Source organism: Porites lutea, chromosome 8 (assembly GCF_958299795.1).
Source record: "Porites lutea chromosome 8, jaPorLute2.1, whole genome shotgun sequence".
NCBI lineage: Eukaryota > Metazoa > Cnidaria > Anthozoa > Scleractinia > Poritidae > Porites > Porites lutea.
The window spans coordinates 8764199-8784033 of NC_133208.1; the positions used below are offsets into that span (position 1 = coordinate 8764199).

The window sequence follows — 19835 nt, forward strand, 5'->3', positions numbered from 1 at the left end:
TGGGTCATCCCACTTGCGCATTATTAATACATGAGTGATTGTATGTAATACCCATTTTTGTTAAAACAAGGATAAATTCTTGCCAGTAATTTGGTTATAATTCTCGTTTAAGGTGAATAATTAACAGCAACAACTACCAATATTATTGATATTTGAAGGCCAATCCATTTTTAAATAACAATTGATACAACTTTTCATGTATTTGTGCTTCGTTCTATTACTCATGAATCATCAACAACATTTGTTCCTCCCCGCACAAAATTTTACACCCCTTTGCTTGTATAATTTGAATAATGACCAAAATGTATGTCAAAGTCAACAACGGCCTGCAGCAAGAAAAATTCAACAGTTATGAACATGAGTCTATTTACATCAAGCAAATACTGAATGATATAAACCTAGAATTTTGAAAACCGGGTTAGCAAAAAAATCAACTCATTCTGCTAGCTACTTGTCAATTGAAAACAATGAAAAATCATTCAAAGGCTGATTAAAAGACTTTATCTGACGCCAGGCAGTAAGTTAGAGGTCCCCAGTGGCATTTCACTGAGTCCAACTTTAAAATGACGCAAATTTTAGAACATTTATTCAGTAATCTGACTCTGTGGAGTTTCAAACCGGTGTCATTTATTTGGCGGGGCGATTTAACCGAGGGTTATTTACGTTACCGGTTTGAGGGGCTTATATTTGGAGGGGCTTATTTTCGGAATTTTACGGTATATGATGAACGATCGTTTTTGAATCGGAGAAATACTACTGTCCCCAACCGACGGGTAGGAGAGAACCCTGGGAACGAGGACTCCGCGCCCCGCTTCAAAATATGGCGGATGGGATTGATCTGACGGATTTTTTCGCACGACTTAGAAATTCCCTTCTTGATCTATCAAGGAGATTACAGTTTAATGCGAGCGAAGATACGCTTGATTTTGTAAGTTTCCGTTTACCGCAAATACTGCAGCACTTGGTGCATTTTGGCGGCGGTTTGGATGGGGTATAGTGTAACGGTGATTCTTTCGCTTGTGGAAAGAAGTGCATTTTGCTCGCTGAAAGCCAAACAGACGAACGCTCTTGTCCACGTGTTCCTGAGATGGAAATATGGCGAGAATGCTGCTGGCAGCCTTCTTCCTCTCCCTCTGCTGTTTCCACTACCCCGCCGGCTTCGCGATGCCCCAGACGACGGCCTATGACCAAAAATTCTCCTGTGCTCCTCCCAGGCTGGACCAGCCGTATTCTGAGGCCCTTCAAGGTCTCCTGCACTCAGTGTGCACTTCTTTCAGCAGAAGAGAGAGCAGACGTTGGTGACGTTGTGCTATTGAGACTTTCTGGGTCACTCGCAGTCTGAGTCGGTTCACCTTCTCGCCTTGCCCCCGTATTATTTCTGGCTGTTAGCGAATCCTGTCCTATTTCGGTGTATTTGCTCGGTAGCTTGCATTAAACGCTAATCACATTCCCTGAGCACTCATCACCTTCCATGATCTTAACAAGAGGAGGCGACTCAGTAGCTTACCAGGTGACTTTCTACTTCTGACGGACGCGCAACACCAGGGGTGGTGGGGGGGGGGGGGGGGGGCGGAGATGAGTATTGGGGTCCGTGGTCTGAGGTCTGAGTTTTCCAGGCCTCAGTTTACTAGACACCTCCATCAGACAATAGTAGTTCTCCGATTCAAAAACGATAGTTCATCGGATTCTTCGCCATTAATTCAAAATAAATACGACTCTCGTGTATTTAAAATGCGATACTAATATATTTAAGGTAACTTTTATTTCATAACCGAGTAAAATGTCGGCTACTGTCAAGGTTTTAGACTGTTCACAGTCCCCTATTTTTTTCGTGAGATCGTTTAGACATACCACGTCTTACCGTCACGGGTATCTTGATTTTCAAAGGTACCGAGGGGGCGGGTGTCGGGGATTATAGCTCTGAGGAGGGGGGGGGAGGAGCGAGAAAAATAGAGGGACTGTAATAACATAACTGCAGCTCGCGTTCACGGAGCGCGTTGTACCAGCAACGCATGGGTTTGATTGGTCATTATACAATAGATGTTAATTTGCGTTGACAACGGGTTTAATCTAAGTTGCCGACATTGACAAGTCGTTGACAAGTCGACGTTTCCATAAAACGTTCGCTTTCATACCATAAGGCACATCTTGCGCAAAAACGCGAAGGATTTTTGGTATTTGCTTAGGAAAATGTTTTCTTGTGCATGTTTGCCGATTTCATTTCGAGGAATGGCCCAGAAACAGTATAAAATCACTGTTTCGAAAAACACGCGCGTAATCGATGCTAATGTGTCTGGCATGTTTTTCATCACCAGCGGAGTCTCTTAATTAATGAATGGTAAAAGGCGTGAAATTCCTCTCACGCCTCCTGAACGCGAGCTGTAGTGATGTTATTACAGTCCCTCTATTTTTCTCGCTTCCTCCCAAACCACCCTCGCCCCCTAAGTAGTAGGGAACTTAAGATGGAGACGTTTTCGGGGCGACGGCGACCGGACTGGTAGAGAAAGCCTGGAACTAAGGCAGCCGTCGCTTCCCGTCAAAAATAGAACATTAGGGAACTTAAGAACCACGACGAAGTTCACGACGACGACGTATGTTGACCGGGAAAGGACTGGAACGAGAACGTCAGTTTCGGCGGGAAAAAGGAAACTTAAGATTCAGTCGATCGGTAGGTCGACGACGACGACACTGAATGTAAACAAACAAGTAGAAGTAGTAGAACTGTGATGTACGTTCGCGACAAAGTTTTTTCGCAGAGGCGTCTTTTAAAACGATGCAAGATCTTATTTTATAAGCCGTACGTCTACTTTCATTGACGATGAAGAATTTTTAGGAATGTCTGACCTTTTCGAGTGGAAAAATCTCTGCTTCCCGTACGAAGATTATTCAACTTTCAACCTGAATGAGATGACCGAGTGCGAGTGTCTGTCAGAGGTTAGTTTTGGAAAAAGAGACATTCCGATGCGATAGCTGTTTTCCGAATAAAGTTCATTTCCTCTATATTAAAGATATATGATTTGCCTTTCCTAAATACGTACAACTAAGTTTATCACTTACGAGTTCGCTCGCTCGGCCTCCACAGCTCAGTGTTGTCTTCGAAGTAAACACAATTCATCAGTCGAATTTTCAATCAACATCGCTTCTAAGGAGAAAAAAGAAAGGATACCTGGATTTACGAAGATAAAAAATACAAAGCCCTTGAAAAATCGCTTAAAACAAGGAGTTATACCTGCCAAAGCTTGTGGATTGCAGGACGACGTGATATGACTCTACTGTGTTTGGCGTCGTCGACGACACCACGACGACGAAATTTGCTAAACGCGCTTGCGCAGTGCACGGTATCTCACTTCCGGTCGTCGTCGACAAAGTCGTCGTCGTGGTTCTTAAGTTCCCTATTAAGATCGCAGTGAACTCAGAAGGACGGCGCCTTTAATTAGAAGAATACCGAAGAGGAAAATATGTCTTCACATAAAGAATTAAGAGAATAAATATTTGCTATGCAGACAACATGTACCGGATGAAGAGTTTCTCGTTTTGTGGGAAAATTATGAGTCCAAAAATCCGATTTTCCTCGGGACAGTTACGATCCGTTCACGCTAAAAAACATGCGGGATGCAGCTGAGTTCAAGGCAGAATTTCGTGTTGAAAAAAAAATGATCTCCACAGGCTTGCCGAAGCCTTGCAAATTACAGGAACATTAAAATGCTACCAAGGAACCGTATTCTTAGTTTAGTATTGAAATAATTCCCGGGAAGTACTTGCATGCAACAACAACAACAACGGCAACAACTTTATTTCGGTATTCCCATGCCGAGTTAGTACATGGTATTACCTACTATTCCATATAATTTTCAATGCGTTTCATTTATACGATATTCTAACGAAAAGAGCGAACTAAAAACACACAATTGAAATATCGGAGTTCATATTTTTTGTCTGGATACTCTTATTTGGCTCGTGGGAAAATTTTGTCCCATGTCAAGCTCACTTACGGTTGGCTGATGCCAAGTTGGATCTTGACCCTGTGACATGAAAACAGAGAAACATTCAAAGATGTAAGTTTAGATAACAGAGCTTGGAAATCGAGCTTGAAATGTGCCTCAAAGAAAACAAGGACAATTTAAGAACGATAATCTGCAAAATGTTGGTTGCTAAACGCAACAAACCTGATTGAAATGAAAGTTAAATACTCACGTTTTCGCCACAACGCCAAACAGACCAGTTTCACGTCGCCGACGGGACCACGACGGCAAGGTGGTGAACACAAGCATGCGCAATATCCAACAAATGATGATGTCACGTCCGGTTGAAGTTGCCGTCGCCCCGAAAACGTCTCTATCTTAAGTTCCCTAGTTTTGACACTCATGCTAGATGGCAGCCCGTCACGCAAAGCGCTCGATCTCAACGTTCTTACGGAAAAATGGAGGACTGTGAACAGTCTAGCTTTCATACGTCGTGCAGATGTATCAAGCCTTGTATATTTCGCCATGTAAAATGCATGCGTTACTTAATTCGCCATGTAAAATGCATGCGTTACTTAATTCGCCATGTAAAATGCATTCGTTACTTAATTCGTCACGTAAAATGTATGCGTTACTTATTCCGCCATGTAAAATGCTTGCGTTATTTTAATTCGCCATGTAAAATGTATGGATTATTTTAATTCGCCATGTAAAATGTATGGGTTATTTTAATTCGCCATGTAAAATGTATCACTTAATTTTGACCCCCAAAAAGCGCCATAGTTGACATAGCGTGATTCTGTCGGTGTTGAAGTTCAATGTTAAGGGCTTAAATCAGAGCGAGCGGTTTATTTTTCAGCAGATATTCTCTGTTTGTTACGCCGTCCTGATAAGCCACAATAATGGCGAAACAGCTGTCGACGACTACAACCCCGCTTTGTTTAGGGTTCTTTCGGTGTCGTGTTGATAGCCTGAGTATCAGGCCTTCCTAAGGGGCTAGGGGAGAGGAAATTTTAGATGGGGGAGGGGGAGGGGGAGAAGAGAAAGGCTCTTTCCCTTTTTCCCGTCCATCTTTCCCCTTTTCCCCAGAAACGCCTGATACTCAGGCTATCGTGTTGATGTCTTGCAAAGTTTATTTTCACGTAATTCGATCAGCTTTGCGGAATTCAATGTGTCTACTTTTCTGTACTTTGTATAAATTTGGCTGATCTGGTCTTCTTATAGATTCTATTTTCTGCGGCAAATTCGTTTGCGGTCCTTTTGTAGTTCATGTCTAATTTAATGTACAGAGAGGACCATACAACCAGGAGCCCATCAAATGAACCACCGATTGTTGGATCCACCTCCTCCTGCTCCCAATAATTACGATTGTAACCTCTAGTCTTTATAATTATATTATTTCTTTATGCAACAAGGCCTAGAATATAGGGTTGAGAATCGAAAAACTTGCAATGTGTAGGTATATGATACCAATGTTGAGATTTCGTTATTTTCAGGTTCTCCTTGAAGGCTTTTATAGCATTTTTTTTTTTCCCTGGTGTTTTTATTTTTATTTTTAAAAAAAAGTAAAAATAATATTAACCCTCGAACGTACAAGGGTGTGGATGCCACCCTTTCGAGGTTTTTCTGAGTTTTTTCCTAGAGGACAAAACATCGATATCAGCACCTGATGTTTTCAGTAGCTGTTCGTTCATCCCTTGCCCGCATTTTGAGTCGAGTTCAGTGGTGGTCAGTTTATGTGGCTAAATGTAATTTAGGCAAAGTTAAATTGCAAGCCAATGCGGTCAGCGGTCTCCTCCTCAAGCGTACGTGATCTGTGGGGTGACCCCAGGGGGCCTTTTGCTTATCTTGTGACTTACGTTGCATCTCACGCTGGCATTTTTGAGCTGATCTTTGCGGATTGTGAGGCGTTCAGGCTCCCGTCCAACCTTTAAGGCACCAGTTCCCAAGCTCATCTATTGGCGATGAGTTTAACTCATCCTCGGAGACCTTCCGTCGCACCTTTTCTCTCGACCCGACTGACTGCCCCTAGGTTTCCGAGGATGAGTTTAACTATGATTACGAGATATAACGTCATAAGTAGGAGGTGGTCAAGCCATTTTGGAGTACATGTTTTTTCAACTTTTTTTCAACAATGAAAGTAAATCTTGTGGCTAAAATCATGCAAAGTGCTTATTTTGTGTTATTTTTGCTCTTAAGCATAAAAAAATCATCATTTCTCGCGGTTTTAACCTGATTTCTAATTCTTGGTAAAATCCAAGATGGCGACCATTTTTGGTGACGTCACAGGCCCCCCAACAGCGCCACCACCCATAAAATATACCTCATCTTGTAGAGAATATCAAAGGCTTTCCACTGAAGGTAAAATCGTTTCGAAATACTGCATCATATCAAAACCTCTAGGGGGGGGTCCATCCATCCCACCCCCTTGTACCACGGTGGGGGTATGAACTTGCATGTGCGTCCGAGGGTTAATAACAAGAACGGTACTATCAGAAAACAATAAAAAAAACTTTGCCTCCAGTAAAAAACCGGTCAACTTTGCTTTGCTTTGCATTGTACAGAGTATTATGACCATTCTGTTTCCCGATATCAGCCTCACACACTGTTCATACGAAAAAACGTTAATCCGGGAAAGAGAGTCGCCCTCTCTGCGGAGTATTTTTTCCCAGTTTCTTTTTTTTAAGTAAGGAAAAAGTTGACACCTTTACTTAAGCTAACATCGTTCGCTCACGCTCTGCCTAGACGAACAGTTGGGCGAGCCAAATTGTTTATATGAGGAAACGTTGACCCGGATAGGAGAGTGACCCTATTATCGAATTCATTCTCTCTTTTTGTCAACAGCAATAGTCTTTATTCGTACCAATCTGCAGCAACATGAGAAAACAAAGAATAATGAAAATCAGTACTATCTTTCTAAAATAACAAGTAACTGTCAAATAACGAACTTCAGGGAACGAATCGAAATAAAAGCTGTTGCTACCTTGCATGTCGATAAACGTCGATAAAATCACCTAAGCTAATTTTTCCCTGTCTGAAAAAATTTTATCCGTGAAGAGACTTTCATTTTTTCAGATTTCAAATCTCAGTCAATCCATGGGCCCCAGTACCCATTTTCGAGCGCCAGTGTCTTTGCTTCTGGATCAGCGTCAACTTTCCCAGAAGGTACCTCGCCCGTCTTGTAATATGTGACTCTCCTTCTTAACGTCCTTACCAAAGCTGGGTACGTGCTTTTGAGGTCTTGAGTCTCATATGGGTCAGCGGTGATATTGTAAAGTGCAACTCTAACTGTGCCACCAGATGTCTGCGGATAACAAAGGAAGGCAGTTAGAAGATTAAAGAAAATATGTATATGAAGCAATGTGTCTTGCCATGTTACAACTAAACATTTAACTAAAACTGGATGATAAGATTTTAAATAGCAAATCGCAGCTCGTTAGTTTGTTTATAATTAATTTTGTAGGATTAAAAGAAGGAAAGTGGATATAACAGTTAATCAGCACGTCAGCACGGTATTGGTGACTTCGTGTATGGTTCAGAATTCGTGGATGGCAACAGTTCATTTAATTATGGACAATGCTTTGCAGTGGAAAAACCTCTATCCAGTGGATAACGCAACTGGTCTCGTACGGAATATCCAGTTGCGTCGGGGGGGGGGGAGCGGGGGAAAGGGGTGACCGACCTGTAAAGCGGGCAGGGAGGCCCTTCGGGCAATTGGGATTAAACCAGGCATGGCCTTTAGCTTAATTTCACCCCTAGAAGATACCATTCTAGTAAATAGCAAAATGAGTGCCATAGCAATGTGACTGCCTCAAACAATGCAGAATTATTAGTGCTGACTGTTGAGTTGTTTGCGGACCTCTCTGGAAACTAACCTCCGATTAATTTCAAGCGTTTGATTGGTCTAAAAATATTTTTGGTGAAATACCCATCAGTCCCAAGGGGTCAGTAGACTGGGCGTTTCCCTCTCTGTCCCATCATGCTCTCTTGTTAATACCTTTTTCGTTTTTCTTGCTCCAGAGGACAACTCTGGCGGTTCGTACCAGTCTTTATCGGTTTCGTTTAACAACAGCTTCATGTCGCCCACACGAATTGCCGCAGTGTCTCCGTCAATATTGTGAAGAATCTCTGTTCTTTCTGATGCGGCTCCTTCAGAAATTGCGGACCATATGTTGTAGCCATCCAGCGCTGAACTATCAGAATCCTCTTCTATGCCTTACAAGGAATAAGAAGCAAGGTTAATAGCGTTTTGGTTTAACAACTCTTACAGAGCACTTCAGTGATCTAAAGGAGTGACGTGATCTAAGTATTTGTAACAATCAATGGGGGCAAACCTGCAAGATAGAGGAGGGTTGGGTACCAGTCAGTCACGTGAAAAAGCTCATTGCACGTGACTCCAGTCCTCTGCAGCATATTTCCATGAACAAAAGCCACTCCTCTGACCCCTCCCTCCCAGAGGCTTCCTTTTTCACCACGAAAAGGCCAGTTGTAACCACCATCATCAGGTGCCCCGCCATTATCAGTAGTCACAATCAACAAAGTGTTGTCCCATAAACTAAACAGAAAGTAAAGCAAAACTAATAATCTAAGTGACGCATAAGAAGGTAAAACTAACAGGGCGAACACAAAAGGAGCTAAGGATGGATATTCTTGAAGAGATTAACGGACTGCAATTGTGGATTTTGGAAACTTGATAGCATATCAGATTTTCAAAGTTGATTTTTGTTGTTTGTGACGTTTCATATAATACTTGGGATAAATATTTGTTTGCCAGGAAGCGGTGATTTAGTCGTTAACAAGTTATTTCCCAAGTATTGGCTTAGGTTCAATATTTTAAGCCCTAGAAGAGACCATACTAGAACAGGCAATCAAATAAGCGCTATAGTGATTTTAATTCCGCTAAAAATGTTGACACCGACACTGTCTTCAACACAGTTTGGTCACTTTTGCCTCAAGGACAAATTTAACGAACACAGACGTCCAGTCGACAAAACTAACATTAAATCTAAACGTGCAGTTAATCTCATTAGGGAAAATTCATTCTTCACGTGACTCGGTCACTAAGGCGAGGGAGTCACATTTGATAGATTAGGCCATGACTCTTGAACCTAATGGCCTAAACTGCCGTGAAGAATCATTGTAATCCATATCCTTATTAGTTTTTCTTTTCTTTTCTATGTTGTACTTCATTTCCGCCTCCCGCTTTTCAACAATGGTTATTGCCACATTTCTATCTATATACTAATTATTGTAGTTCCTATCATAAATTCAGTAACATCTGTAAACCTGAAGAAGGCTGGTATGGCCAACCGAAATATTGTTATGAAAAAAACAAAACACGTTTTTATGATCAGCTTTGTAGTGGTCTTTGGACTTCTAGTTTTTTGGGTATTTAAGCTGATTAGATCTTTTTTCTAGAGATCCAACGTTTACAACCAGCGGGATCTTCGTCCACGGTTTTTGCAGTTAGTTTCTTTATCACTTTTATGTGGCGATTTCGTCCCGCACAAACCTAAGTTGTACCTGTGTGGGTAAAAAAATATTTGCTTTAATGAAAAACTTCCAAAGTGAGACCAACATTTGGCGATTTACAGCCCTTAACGGGATGACAAATAAAGGGTTCCCCCGGGGATTAATATCGTCTTTCCTTTTGTTTCTCCCCCGGAATTTACTTATGATCCCTGCTTCCGTATCCCTAAGGGCTTATTACCAATGCGCACTTCAAATTCTTGTGGGTGCCCTAATGTAATTTTGATGTCAAATAAATGGATGTTTTATTTGACAGGTCCAGATCTCTCCTTATTATCTACTCACCCAGCTGTCTTCATGGCCTCTGTTATATTTCCTATTGCTTTATCAACATTTTCAACCATTCCTGCATAGATTTTTCTGTCATCATCTGTGATGTTTTCGTACTTTTCCGTGTACTCGGTGGGAACTTCCAGAGGAGTATGGACGCTTTGAAATGGTAGATATAAAAACAATGGTGTCGAGGCATTGTGGGATTCAATAACCTTCTGTGCTTGCTGCAAATAAAAAGCGCTTGAAATTGACATCCACTTTACTGTGTTGGGGCCAGGTCACGCTAAAATATGTATTCATATCTATTAAATTAAAACAAAAATGGTCGAGGCTTGTAATTGACCTTGTCACGGTTTTCGACGTCATCTCGACGAGTAGGCAAACTTGTGAGAAATTACAGTGTTTGTATGAGAATCCAATGTCAAATAATTTCCGTAGAATGGCGGTTCTGAAAAAAATAAGAATTGTAAACTAAAGCTTCGCTCCTAAGGAATCTACTGAAAAACCGTGAGCGAGTTAGATGCGCTTGAAAACCTAGAACCACTTTTGAAAATTTTCTATACATTTGTAGAAAGTCCCAGGAAAAATTAGAAACATATATGTGGAAAATCTAAAGCAAGCTTCTGGAGAAAGTTAAGCACAGGTACGCCCAAAAAATTTTTTAAGTACAATCCTTTGTTTTGTAGCTTTAGTTTACAAGTCATATTTTTTCAGAACAGCCGTTTTACGGAAATCATTCGACATTAGATTGTCATACAAACACTGTAATTTCTCACACGTTTGCCTACTCGTCAAGATGACGTCCAAAATCGTGACAAGGTCTATTTTAGACTTTTATGTATTGGAACTGTTCCTGTCCTGTTCCTTAATGTTTTCCTCTCCTGACTAATCAACAAGAATATATTGTCAAGTGAAGAATGATCTTGGCAGTTGTGAACGCGATTTATGCAATCACGTAAGAGAAGCCTGAAAAAAATTCAGGACTTCAACGGAATTTCAACCTGACCTCGCGATACCGAACACATGACCTGCTTCCAACATCAGTGGCTTCATAGCTTAGTTGGTTAGAGCGTCGCACCGGTATCGCTTGGTCACGGGTACAAATCACATTGAAGTCGTGAATTTTTTTCGGGCTTCTCTTACGCAACTGCATAAATTGCGTTCACAACTGCGAGGACTATTCTTCACTTGATTTCATTTCCGCACCTCTCATACATTTGTCACAAACAAAAATGACGGTCGACAGTCAAGATCCAGAAGATTTTTTTTGCGGTAAAAAGTACTACAGATCTTTTCTCCGTATGATCAGGTAGGTGAAATAGCTAAACGAAAAAAAAAACAAAAATAAGAATCTATTCTTATTCCAAACCTCAGCGTAAAGATACGTAGAATAAACTCCGTTCTTATCTTCTACAGGCCTTCCGTCATCATGTAGATCAAGAATTCCGCCTAGCTCATGTGTGTAATGATCTCCAGCGCCAAGGTATATGCCATAAAATGAATCGAAGCCACGGTATAGTGGAGTGTATGACCAGCTACAGAATCCCAGATGCCACTTTCCTATCATATGTGTAGAGTATCCTGATGTGAAATAAAAATGAGTGCATTTTAAAGCTATTGAAATATAGTTTTTAGTGGCTCCCCAAGACACTACATCTGGGGTTGCAGAACCTGCTACAGGACCCCTCAGCTAAAAATGTTTTTGAAGACCCTTCAGTCCCAATATAAAATTGAATCTTACAAACAAGTATCTACAAACAATCCTACAAACAAGAAATGGGATCCTTTGGTCCCACTCTTCAATGGTAATTGTTAGTTCAATTGGCAAATGTATATTTGTTCCAAGTTACCACCTTTAGAGACGGCTTTCTTGTAGTTGTGTACCAAAGGCTTTTGGAAAAGAAGATTGTGATCAATTAACAGCTTTGAACTTTAAGAACATTTCTTTTTGTCTTATTTATTCTGCTCTTTTCTTGTATTTACTTGGAAATGTAACTAGTGTAATTAGAGTAATTAGTCTACTACTGTTGTTAATTGGTTAATTGCATTGTACTCTTTGTGGAGTTATTAATAAAGATTAAATTTATATAAAAAAAAAAAGGAAGAAAGAAAGCGAAAACGGATTCTGGAATTTGAGAAATTTTTCATTGTGGAATCCGGAATCCTGGGCTTTGGAATCCGGAATACAGCTCAAAGAATCCGGAGTGCTACTATAAAACGATTAGAATCGAGAATTCAAGTTCCACTGCAAAGACCGGAATCCATGCCACAGCTGAAAAACCTGATCCACTTTTTTTTTTTCAGTCACGCTGCGCGCCCGTCAGATCAGATACAAACCAAATTGCACTTCACCCAGTTCAATTCAATAACCATTAACTTGCAAAACGATTGATATTGATTAGAACTGGGGTGGTAGTCCTTCTTTCCTTGGGGCCACGGGCGAGCGAGAAAGTAAAATTGGACGTAGAGAGAGGAAAAAGGACTCTCCTTCTCACTCGTGCTGTCCATCTACTGCGAAATTAAAAAATAGAAATAAGAGACTGAACGCAGTCTGGATATCGATTTTCATTGATTGAGTACGCCAAGCATCTGGGAGCAAATGGCACTTGTTTGGAGGGGGACATTGGGGGGTACCTAATACCGAAATACCGTAAGAAAAAATGGCAAATACCGAAATACCGCGTCGAAAATCGTCCAAATACCGATACCGCATATTTTAATCACATTTATAATCGGTTCCGCATACTTATGGTTGCTTCCATCTAGCGCGTTTAATTATCTCAGGCATTTATTCACCAGATGTCCATGTTTTTTTATATATATTTTGGTAGATCGCAAATTTTTCGCAAATTTTCACTGAAAAGTAAACTACATTCGTTCAACCTTTTGGCAGGTCGACCCAACAACTAATTAACTCCAATAAAAATAACTCTTGAAAGCGCGAAAACAAAAACAAAAAAACAAACCAACTAAAACCCTTTCCTCGCACGTCTAGTGCGAGTTTTGATAGCTGTAGCCTGTAGTGCAGGCGTGTTTTGGGCGGGCGAAAGCTGCCTGTTTATGTTCGTACTGTTGTAACCGCCATCTTTGTTATGACGGAGGAAGATTAGAAAGAGTAAAAATAGTAACCCTAAGGGTAGGTGCTAGGGCGAAAGAAGGAAAGAGGGGAGGTCCATTTTTTCCCTCTTTTCGAGTTTCAACATGCGCTTTCGCGAGCAAAACATTCGCGCGCCCTAAGAAAACGCCTGCACTGCAGGCTACGATAAGTGAGTCTAGTCTAGCACGTAAGTATCTCACGGGTCAACTATCTCGAATGTCTTACACGCCCCGCCGGTACGAGGCAAACTTACCAAATTTCCTCCTTTAACTTTACAAGGCGTTTTTCAATTCTCGAAACCCGGCATCTAAACTTATTCTTCTTGCGATAATGTTCGCCTCCTTCGCCCTCTTCATTAAAAATTGCCACGCAGTCAATGATGACCACGCCGTCTTCAACCTCCGCCTCAGCCATTGTGAGAAAACGCGTAAGACCTCGAATTACCGGCACAGGTACACAGATCGAAAAGCGTGATAAGGTAACTTAAGACGACTCATTGTCATTGGATGCAACAACAATCACATTGCATATTAGCGATCCTCGACAAATGACCCACAAATGGTGTAATCATTCACCGTTATGTCTCAAGACTTCTAAATGTTAACTTTTATCAACCTTTATGTCCTACTGTGTCTTGTTTTGAGTATCGTATCGAAAGGATAGCGCAAATAAACGGTACCGTAATACCGTGAACAATCTTATTCACCTAATACCGTCAGCCAAAATGATGAAAAACCGCATACCGCAGAGCTAGATGATACCGCAATACCGCACGTTAAAATTAAAATTACCGAAATACCGCAAGAAAAAAAGCCCAATACCGCAATACCGTAAACTCCCATGTCCCCCTCTGTTAGCACAAGGTTGTTGAAGTCAGTTTGTCCATACCTGCTTCTTTGAGTTTCTGCGGTAAGATGGTGATGTTAAGTGGAAGTCCATATGGCTCCGTAGGGCCTATAACTCCATTCTGTAAACCTACAATCAATCAATATATTCGCTTTAAAACAGTGTTATAAAGTTAATGACCAAGCGTTAGGTCAAGAAGGCTGAGTATTGACCAAGTTCTTCTCGGGACCAAACTGAAGTTTTTTTTTTACCCTGCGAGCAGAGGTTTCTCACTTGCATTCATGGCTTTTAGCGTTTACGATCTTTACGAAGTCGCTTTTAGACTGAAATGTCATCTGTCTCTTCGTCCCACCCAGCAACGGGCGGCAAGGCAAGAAAGACCAGGGGCACCCAACGAGAATATAATTTAAAACCACTTAAACATAGCATTGTTAAATGTATTTTAGTATTTAAACGGTAGATATAGGCATATTTTTATCCCCTAAAAATGTTTCATCGTTCGGATTTCCTAGCTGAAAGTCTAGTGATCCGAGAATTATAGGGATCAAAAATTATCTTTTCGAAAATTTCAGCCAGAAGAAAGGCTCCCGAAAATTCTAGGTGACCTTTTAAGAGTAAAAAATCCGTTAAAAATGGGCAATTATACCATTTTTTAGATGTTGGAAAATCCTAGGAGAGGCAGGTAAGCAAGAAATTTTACAACAAATGTTCCGAAAATTCTAGATCTCAAATCGTCTTACGAACAGATATTTTCCGAAAATTGTCGTAGGGTGCCCCTGAAAGACCAGAGACGTCGTCTCTTTCGCCTTGCCGCCCGTTGGGGAGGGGGGGAGGGGGTGGGGCGAAGAGAGAGATGACATTTAAGACTAAGTTTGCTTAACCAACTACGCGAATGACAAGCGACGCGAACGCTAAAAGCCATGCCAGAGAGAAAACTCTGCTCGCCAGGTAAAGTCTTTTTTACATTTTTTACTGCTTTTTTAATTCTATTTTCAAAGAAGACCAGCGAGCAGCGCGAAGCAAAGTGAGAATCAGTTGTAACTTCCCGCACCAAATCAACCGTATTTTAAAACTGTCTGCATGTGAAGTAGTTTAAAGCTATTTAAACGATTTAAAAACTATTTTTACCACAATTTGAGGTATTTTTATTATATTTGACGACTAAAACCAAAATAGCGTTAGAAGCTTGAATTGTATTTGACATCTATTTGAATACTATTTATACCACTTTCCCAGGTTTTCCTTGTATTTGAAACATATTTGCTATCAAAACTACATTTTAAATACAGTATTTAAACTATATTTTCGGAAAGAGAGTACTGACGAGTTGCTAAATTTTTTTTAAATATCGTATTTAAACCGCATTTTGGAAAGAACAACCCAAAATGAAAGATTTCAAAAGTAGTTTGTACAAGTGAAGTTCAAAGTCAGGTTTTAATTACGATCTTTAAAGACTTTGTTGAATATACTTCCTCCTCTACGACTTTAAACAGCTCATAAATAACATGTTTGAAGAAGGTTTAAGAGGCAGTTCAATTTAAATTGTGATTTGAAATGACGAACGCCTTGAAATCTCTCCAAACAGGATTAAAACCGGCTGTTTTTACAGTATTTTCACAAACTATCCTCATTTAAAAGGTATTTAAATGGAACCTGTTTCCAAACCTAACTTAAACAGGCTGTTTATACGTTGTTTTGAAAAAAACCCGGCTGTCCTCAGTCGTAAAAAATATACTTCAAAGGAAAAAAAGTCAACCAAATTTATTTTCAAACAGATTTTAAATACTGTTTCCGGGGTATTTTTAAAAATCGATACCCGCAGTCACGGACTTTGCAAACAAAGTGCAATAGACATGCAGAAACAGTCTGCCAAAAGAAATAAGAACATGTCGTCTAGGCACAGCCCATTCTACAAAGGCACTATTCTTATAGATAAGCCATCTCGACGGAAGTGTTTCGTCGTCAATCCAAAAGAGAATTGACGAGAATTCTCAGTTCTGGACACATCCGATTTCCATATAATCATGCGCGTACTTAATAAGTAACCAGTAAGTATAACCCAGATGACAGTAGAAAAACGGTCGCTCAAAAAAAGGAATTAAACAGTGCCTAGGAGTTCTGAAATGCAGTCAGAATACAAAGAAAAACAATTAGACATTAAAGGTGAGCTTCAAAGCGATATTCAATCAGTACAGTTTGCTAATTTAGTGAGCAAAGAATATTTCTCCATACAACGTCTTATAATTTTCTTGCTGAGTGGATAATTAATTAACTTGATGAATAGTGTTGTTTTCGGGTTCTTGGCGTCCTAAGAGGCCTGAAACGCATTCAACACACAAATATATGTAACAAAATACTAAAAAGGAAAAATTTAATGTACGTTTCGCTCAATTATGGAAAAATCGGATAATTTTCATACAACGTCTTATAACTGTTGTCGTATGAATAATTAATTAGCTAAGTAGGATAACGTTGTTGAAGTGTAGACTTTTGTTAAATTTGTTATTCTTGCTTTTTTTTGCCATATTTGTTACTGCGTCTTTTCACAAAGCAAGAAAAATTCTTGTTACTTTTGCGATTTTTGCGAAATTTGCCATTTGTTCTATACTTTTCTGATGGCAGTTTTCTTCAAATCGTTTTTGCTAAAATCGCGAAAAGAACTTGTTAGCAAATTTTTGCTAACAAGATCGATCCTGGATATAAGTGAAGACGACCCTTCCCTCTGAGGCCCCACCCCCCCGACCCTAACCCTAACCCGCTCGCCCCCCAGCTCCCCTTCCGAAGAAAAGAACGTACTTTCCTTAACAATAGTAAAAGGTTTTTCAAATTCATGCCCCTGATGAGTATTTTATTGAATCAAAACTGTCTAGGTTTTGATGGTATGCGTTCCATCAACGACGCAAGCCGCCAAGTTCTTTTTGAATAAAGAATATTTCCTCTGTCACCGTTTCTGCTTCTGCGTATTTGATGTCTATTCGTTCCTTTGTGACATGTCTGATTACAGCCACATAATCCATTGAAATGACCTCCAAGACTCCAAGATCTGGCCCTCGATTGTACCATTTAATGATGTAAAGCCTGGTTCTCATTAGCCTGTGTACAGACGCCCCCCTCCCTTCATGTACTATATGTTTACAAACGATCGCGTGTTTTCTGATTTTCTGATTAACAGTTTTCTCGCCTAACGCGAACACTTATCTCCTCGGGCGCCTCTTAACCAATACGAATTTTCTGCACTCTCAGAAAGCAAGTAAAAACGTGAAACAAGAGCCGAAAAAAGCGTCTGCTTCCCGCAGGCTAGGGCCTCTCGGGCAGGTGCTCCCTCTCCCCTCGCGTGTCTCCCTCGCGCGCCCCGTTCTTTCTTGCTCCCATTCCAAGCGAATCAAAATATACAATGTTTAGTTTTGGGGACTCTGTTGTTTCAAAAAAATTATTATGATTACTTAATTATTTCATATATACTTCACATCATTTCACTCCTCACGGGAGATATGAACTCAATTGACGTCGCTCCCAATGTGTGGCTTCATAGCTCAGTTGGTAGAGCAACGCACCGGTAACGCGGAGGTCACGGGTTCGAATCCCGTTGAAGCCCTGAATTTTTTTTTTTTTTTTTTCAGGCTTCTTCTTTCCAGTTGCTTAAATTGGAAAATTTACTGCGATCATCATTCTTCACTTTCATGATTACTTAAATTGCACGGCCAAACTCTGTTGCGCTTTTTTATGGACCGAGACGCGTTTTTTTGAATTGATAATATATAGATTTAGCCAGGGCTAAAAGCGAAGCTCTCGATAATATTTATAGTTTGTTCAAACAAAATATAAAATCGTGTAATGCTAAGCGGCGAAGGCAACGCCGGAGAACGGTGAAAAACAACAATAGGTCTAATTAGCAAAAAAGCAACTTTGCACGTGTGTTTTGGACGACTACAACGTGAAACTTCCAAAAACGTTTTTATGGAGGAAATGTCGTACGTGTTCTCGTTCACTTTTTTTTCACTGCCGCTCATTTTCTTCTTGCATTGGTGGCCGCTAGCATTTCTCATTTTGTCACCGCTGCTACAAAATTTTCATGTTGTTCTTCCAACAAAAAAAACTTCTCCTTTGTTTTTTATCTCTCGCTCTAGATCTCTGTCGCCCTTTTTCTCGTTGAGTTTCGCTGGCCTGCCGCTTTTTCTCTTTTTTTTTTTTGTCTTTCTCTGGCTCTATATTCCAAATTTGTGGACATGACAATTAATCTAAGCTTAATACTTTAGAAAACACGGATACAGAAACAATTTCCGCTTTCGTCTTTATTGAATTTTTAGCTGCCTCTGCTTTACAAGACGCGGGTGGCCATGCGATTTCCCGCCAAAATAACCTCGATTTGCATTTGGGTCGCCATACCTGTTGACTGAGTTATTTTACATTGGTAGGCCTGTGGTGCGGACGGACGGTCGGGCGTACGGTCACGTGATTACCAAATTTTCTCAGATGGGTAGATTACCACATTTTCTTACCAATGGTGCTCCGCTGCGCGCTTCGCGCACGAGAGCTCCGCTATTAATTTTTTTTTCTCCTGAAGGACTTGACGAAGCTTTACGTCCGGACTGCGTGGGTTAAACCGGGCACTGCTCATGAATATCCTCTGGCCTACAATTGTTTCCGGCCGGCTGTGTCACGCTATCTACTATCTTTTTTTAAAAAAAAAGAAAGCTAAAGCTTCTCTTCACATCGATTGAATTCCTAACCTTATGGTCTACATTGAAACTGTTTCGCAATTCCTGCCGTCTGTTGGAACAATTTGAAACCTTAAAGGCAATATAGTTTAGGACGATGGGGAAAGAAGTTGTTGTGTGTTTAATGTTAGCTTGTGGCAGGCGTTTGAAAGGGAAGGGAAAGGGGGTTTTGGGCGCGAGAGAAACGCCTGCCACGCAGGCTAGTTTAATCTGTGAACAGATTATCCTCAGCCACCAAGATACATCACTTGTAAATACCCCTACCCGGAAAAGAAATAATCCGTAAACCAGAGAAATGAGTTCAAGGATGGCAATTAAACTGTTGGAAAAAATCGCGAGTGCCCAGCGATGACAGTTCAACAATTAACAACAAGCTATGCTAAGAAAGCCGTGCAAGTAATGGCAGTAATGCTAAATTTGCGCGACGCGTTTTTACCTGTATGTATAGGGTACATTCCGGAAAGGAGAGCACCTCTGGTTGGACAGCAAATTGGTTGTACATAGTAATTATCCAGTATTACGCCTTCAGAAGCAAGTTTGTCCATGTTTGGAGTGTTGATTGTTGAACCATGAAACCCAACATCACTCCATCCTAAATCGTCTAAGACTATAAGCAAAATATGTGGAGGGTCACCATGAACTTTGAGCATCAACAACGAAAACGACGAAAACAGGAGAGCAAGGATCAGGAAATGATTGGACCGCATTTTGTAACCTCGCCGGCGCTCCTTGCTCTTCGAAGCGAAGTGTCAGCGAATGAGTATGGCGCGCTGTTTGTGGGGCTTAGAGAAAGACTATCGGTTGAAATTTAAGTCTGTCACTTGTGTACATTACTCTGTCGGTTGTAAGTCTTGTAAACATTTACTCTGTCGATTGGTATATTACTCTGTCAGCTGTACGCACTAGTCTGTCAGTTGCAAAAATTCACCCTGTCGCCAGGTTGAACGCCATCTGTCGGTTGTAAACATTTACTTTGTCGGTTGTGCAAACTACTATGTCAGTTATGTACATTATTTACTTGGTCAGATGTAAACATTTACTTTTCTCTGTAAACATTTCACTCTGTCGGTTGTGCGCACTACTCTGACGGTTCTAAAGTTGTACAAACTACAGCTGGAACTACTCTGTCAGTTGGTAACATTACTTACTCGGTCCGTTGTAAACATTTACTACTCTGTCGGTTGTACGCCCTGTCAGTTGTAAACATTCACTCTGTCGGTTGTATAAACTCTCTATCATTTGTGCACATTACGTACTCGGTCGGTTGTAAACATTTACTCTGATGTTAGAAATGGGTTTAGACAGACCAGCACGACTCCTGCTGTGCGCCCATTGTGTCTTTCAAAGCCTTTTTAAAGTTTTGCTTTAACAAGCATATCTTTTAGCGATTTTCCAATTCTATAAGAGATC

General features: G+C 40.6%; 1 protein-coding gene and 1 non-coding gene across 2 annotated transcripts; one reads left to right on the forward strand and one right to left on the reverse strand.

Moving 5' to 3' along the window:
• Window positions 1-7893: 7893 nt before the first annotated feature.
• Window positions 7894-19132, reverse strand: LOC140946566 (arylsulfatase B-like). Its single transcript, XM_073395693.1, has 6 exons — window positions 18862-19132; window positions 13750-13836; window positions 11134-11345; window positions 9777-9988; window positions 8297-8517; window positions 7894-8177 (listed from the first exon to the last, which is right to left on the reverse strand). The coding sequence occupies exons 1-6, from the start codon at window positions 19130-19132 to the stop codon at window positions 7894-7896; spliced, it is 1287 nt and encodes a 428-aa protein (XP_073251794.1).
• Trnat-ggu (transfer RNA threonine (anticodon GGU)) lies at window positions 17230-17302 on the forward strand. Its single transcript has one exon. It is a non-coding gene; the product is annotated as a tRNA-Thr (tRNA).
• Window positions 19133-19835: the final 703 nt, after the last annotated feature.

Coding starts and splice junctions, on each gene's coding strand:
- LOC140946566 (XM_073395693.1), bottom strand. CDS start 19,132: ATGCGGTCCAATCATTTCCTGATCCTTGCTCTCCTGTTTTCGTCGTTT. Junction 13,837..18,861: donor AATGTACCCTATACATACAG/GTAAAAACGCGT, acceptor GATTGATTGTAG/GTTTACAGAATGGAGTTATA. Junction 8,178..8,296: donor AACCCTCCTCTATCTTGCAG/GTTTGCCCCCAT, acceptor ATTCCTTGTAAG/GCATAGAAGAGGATTCTGAT.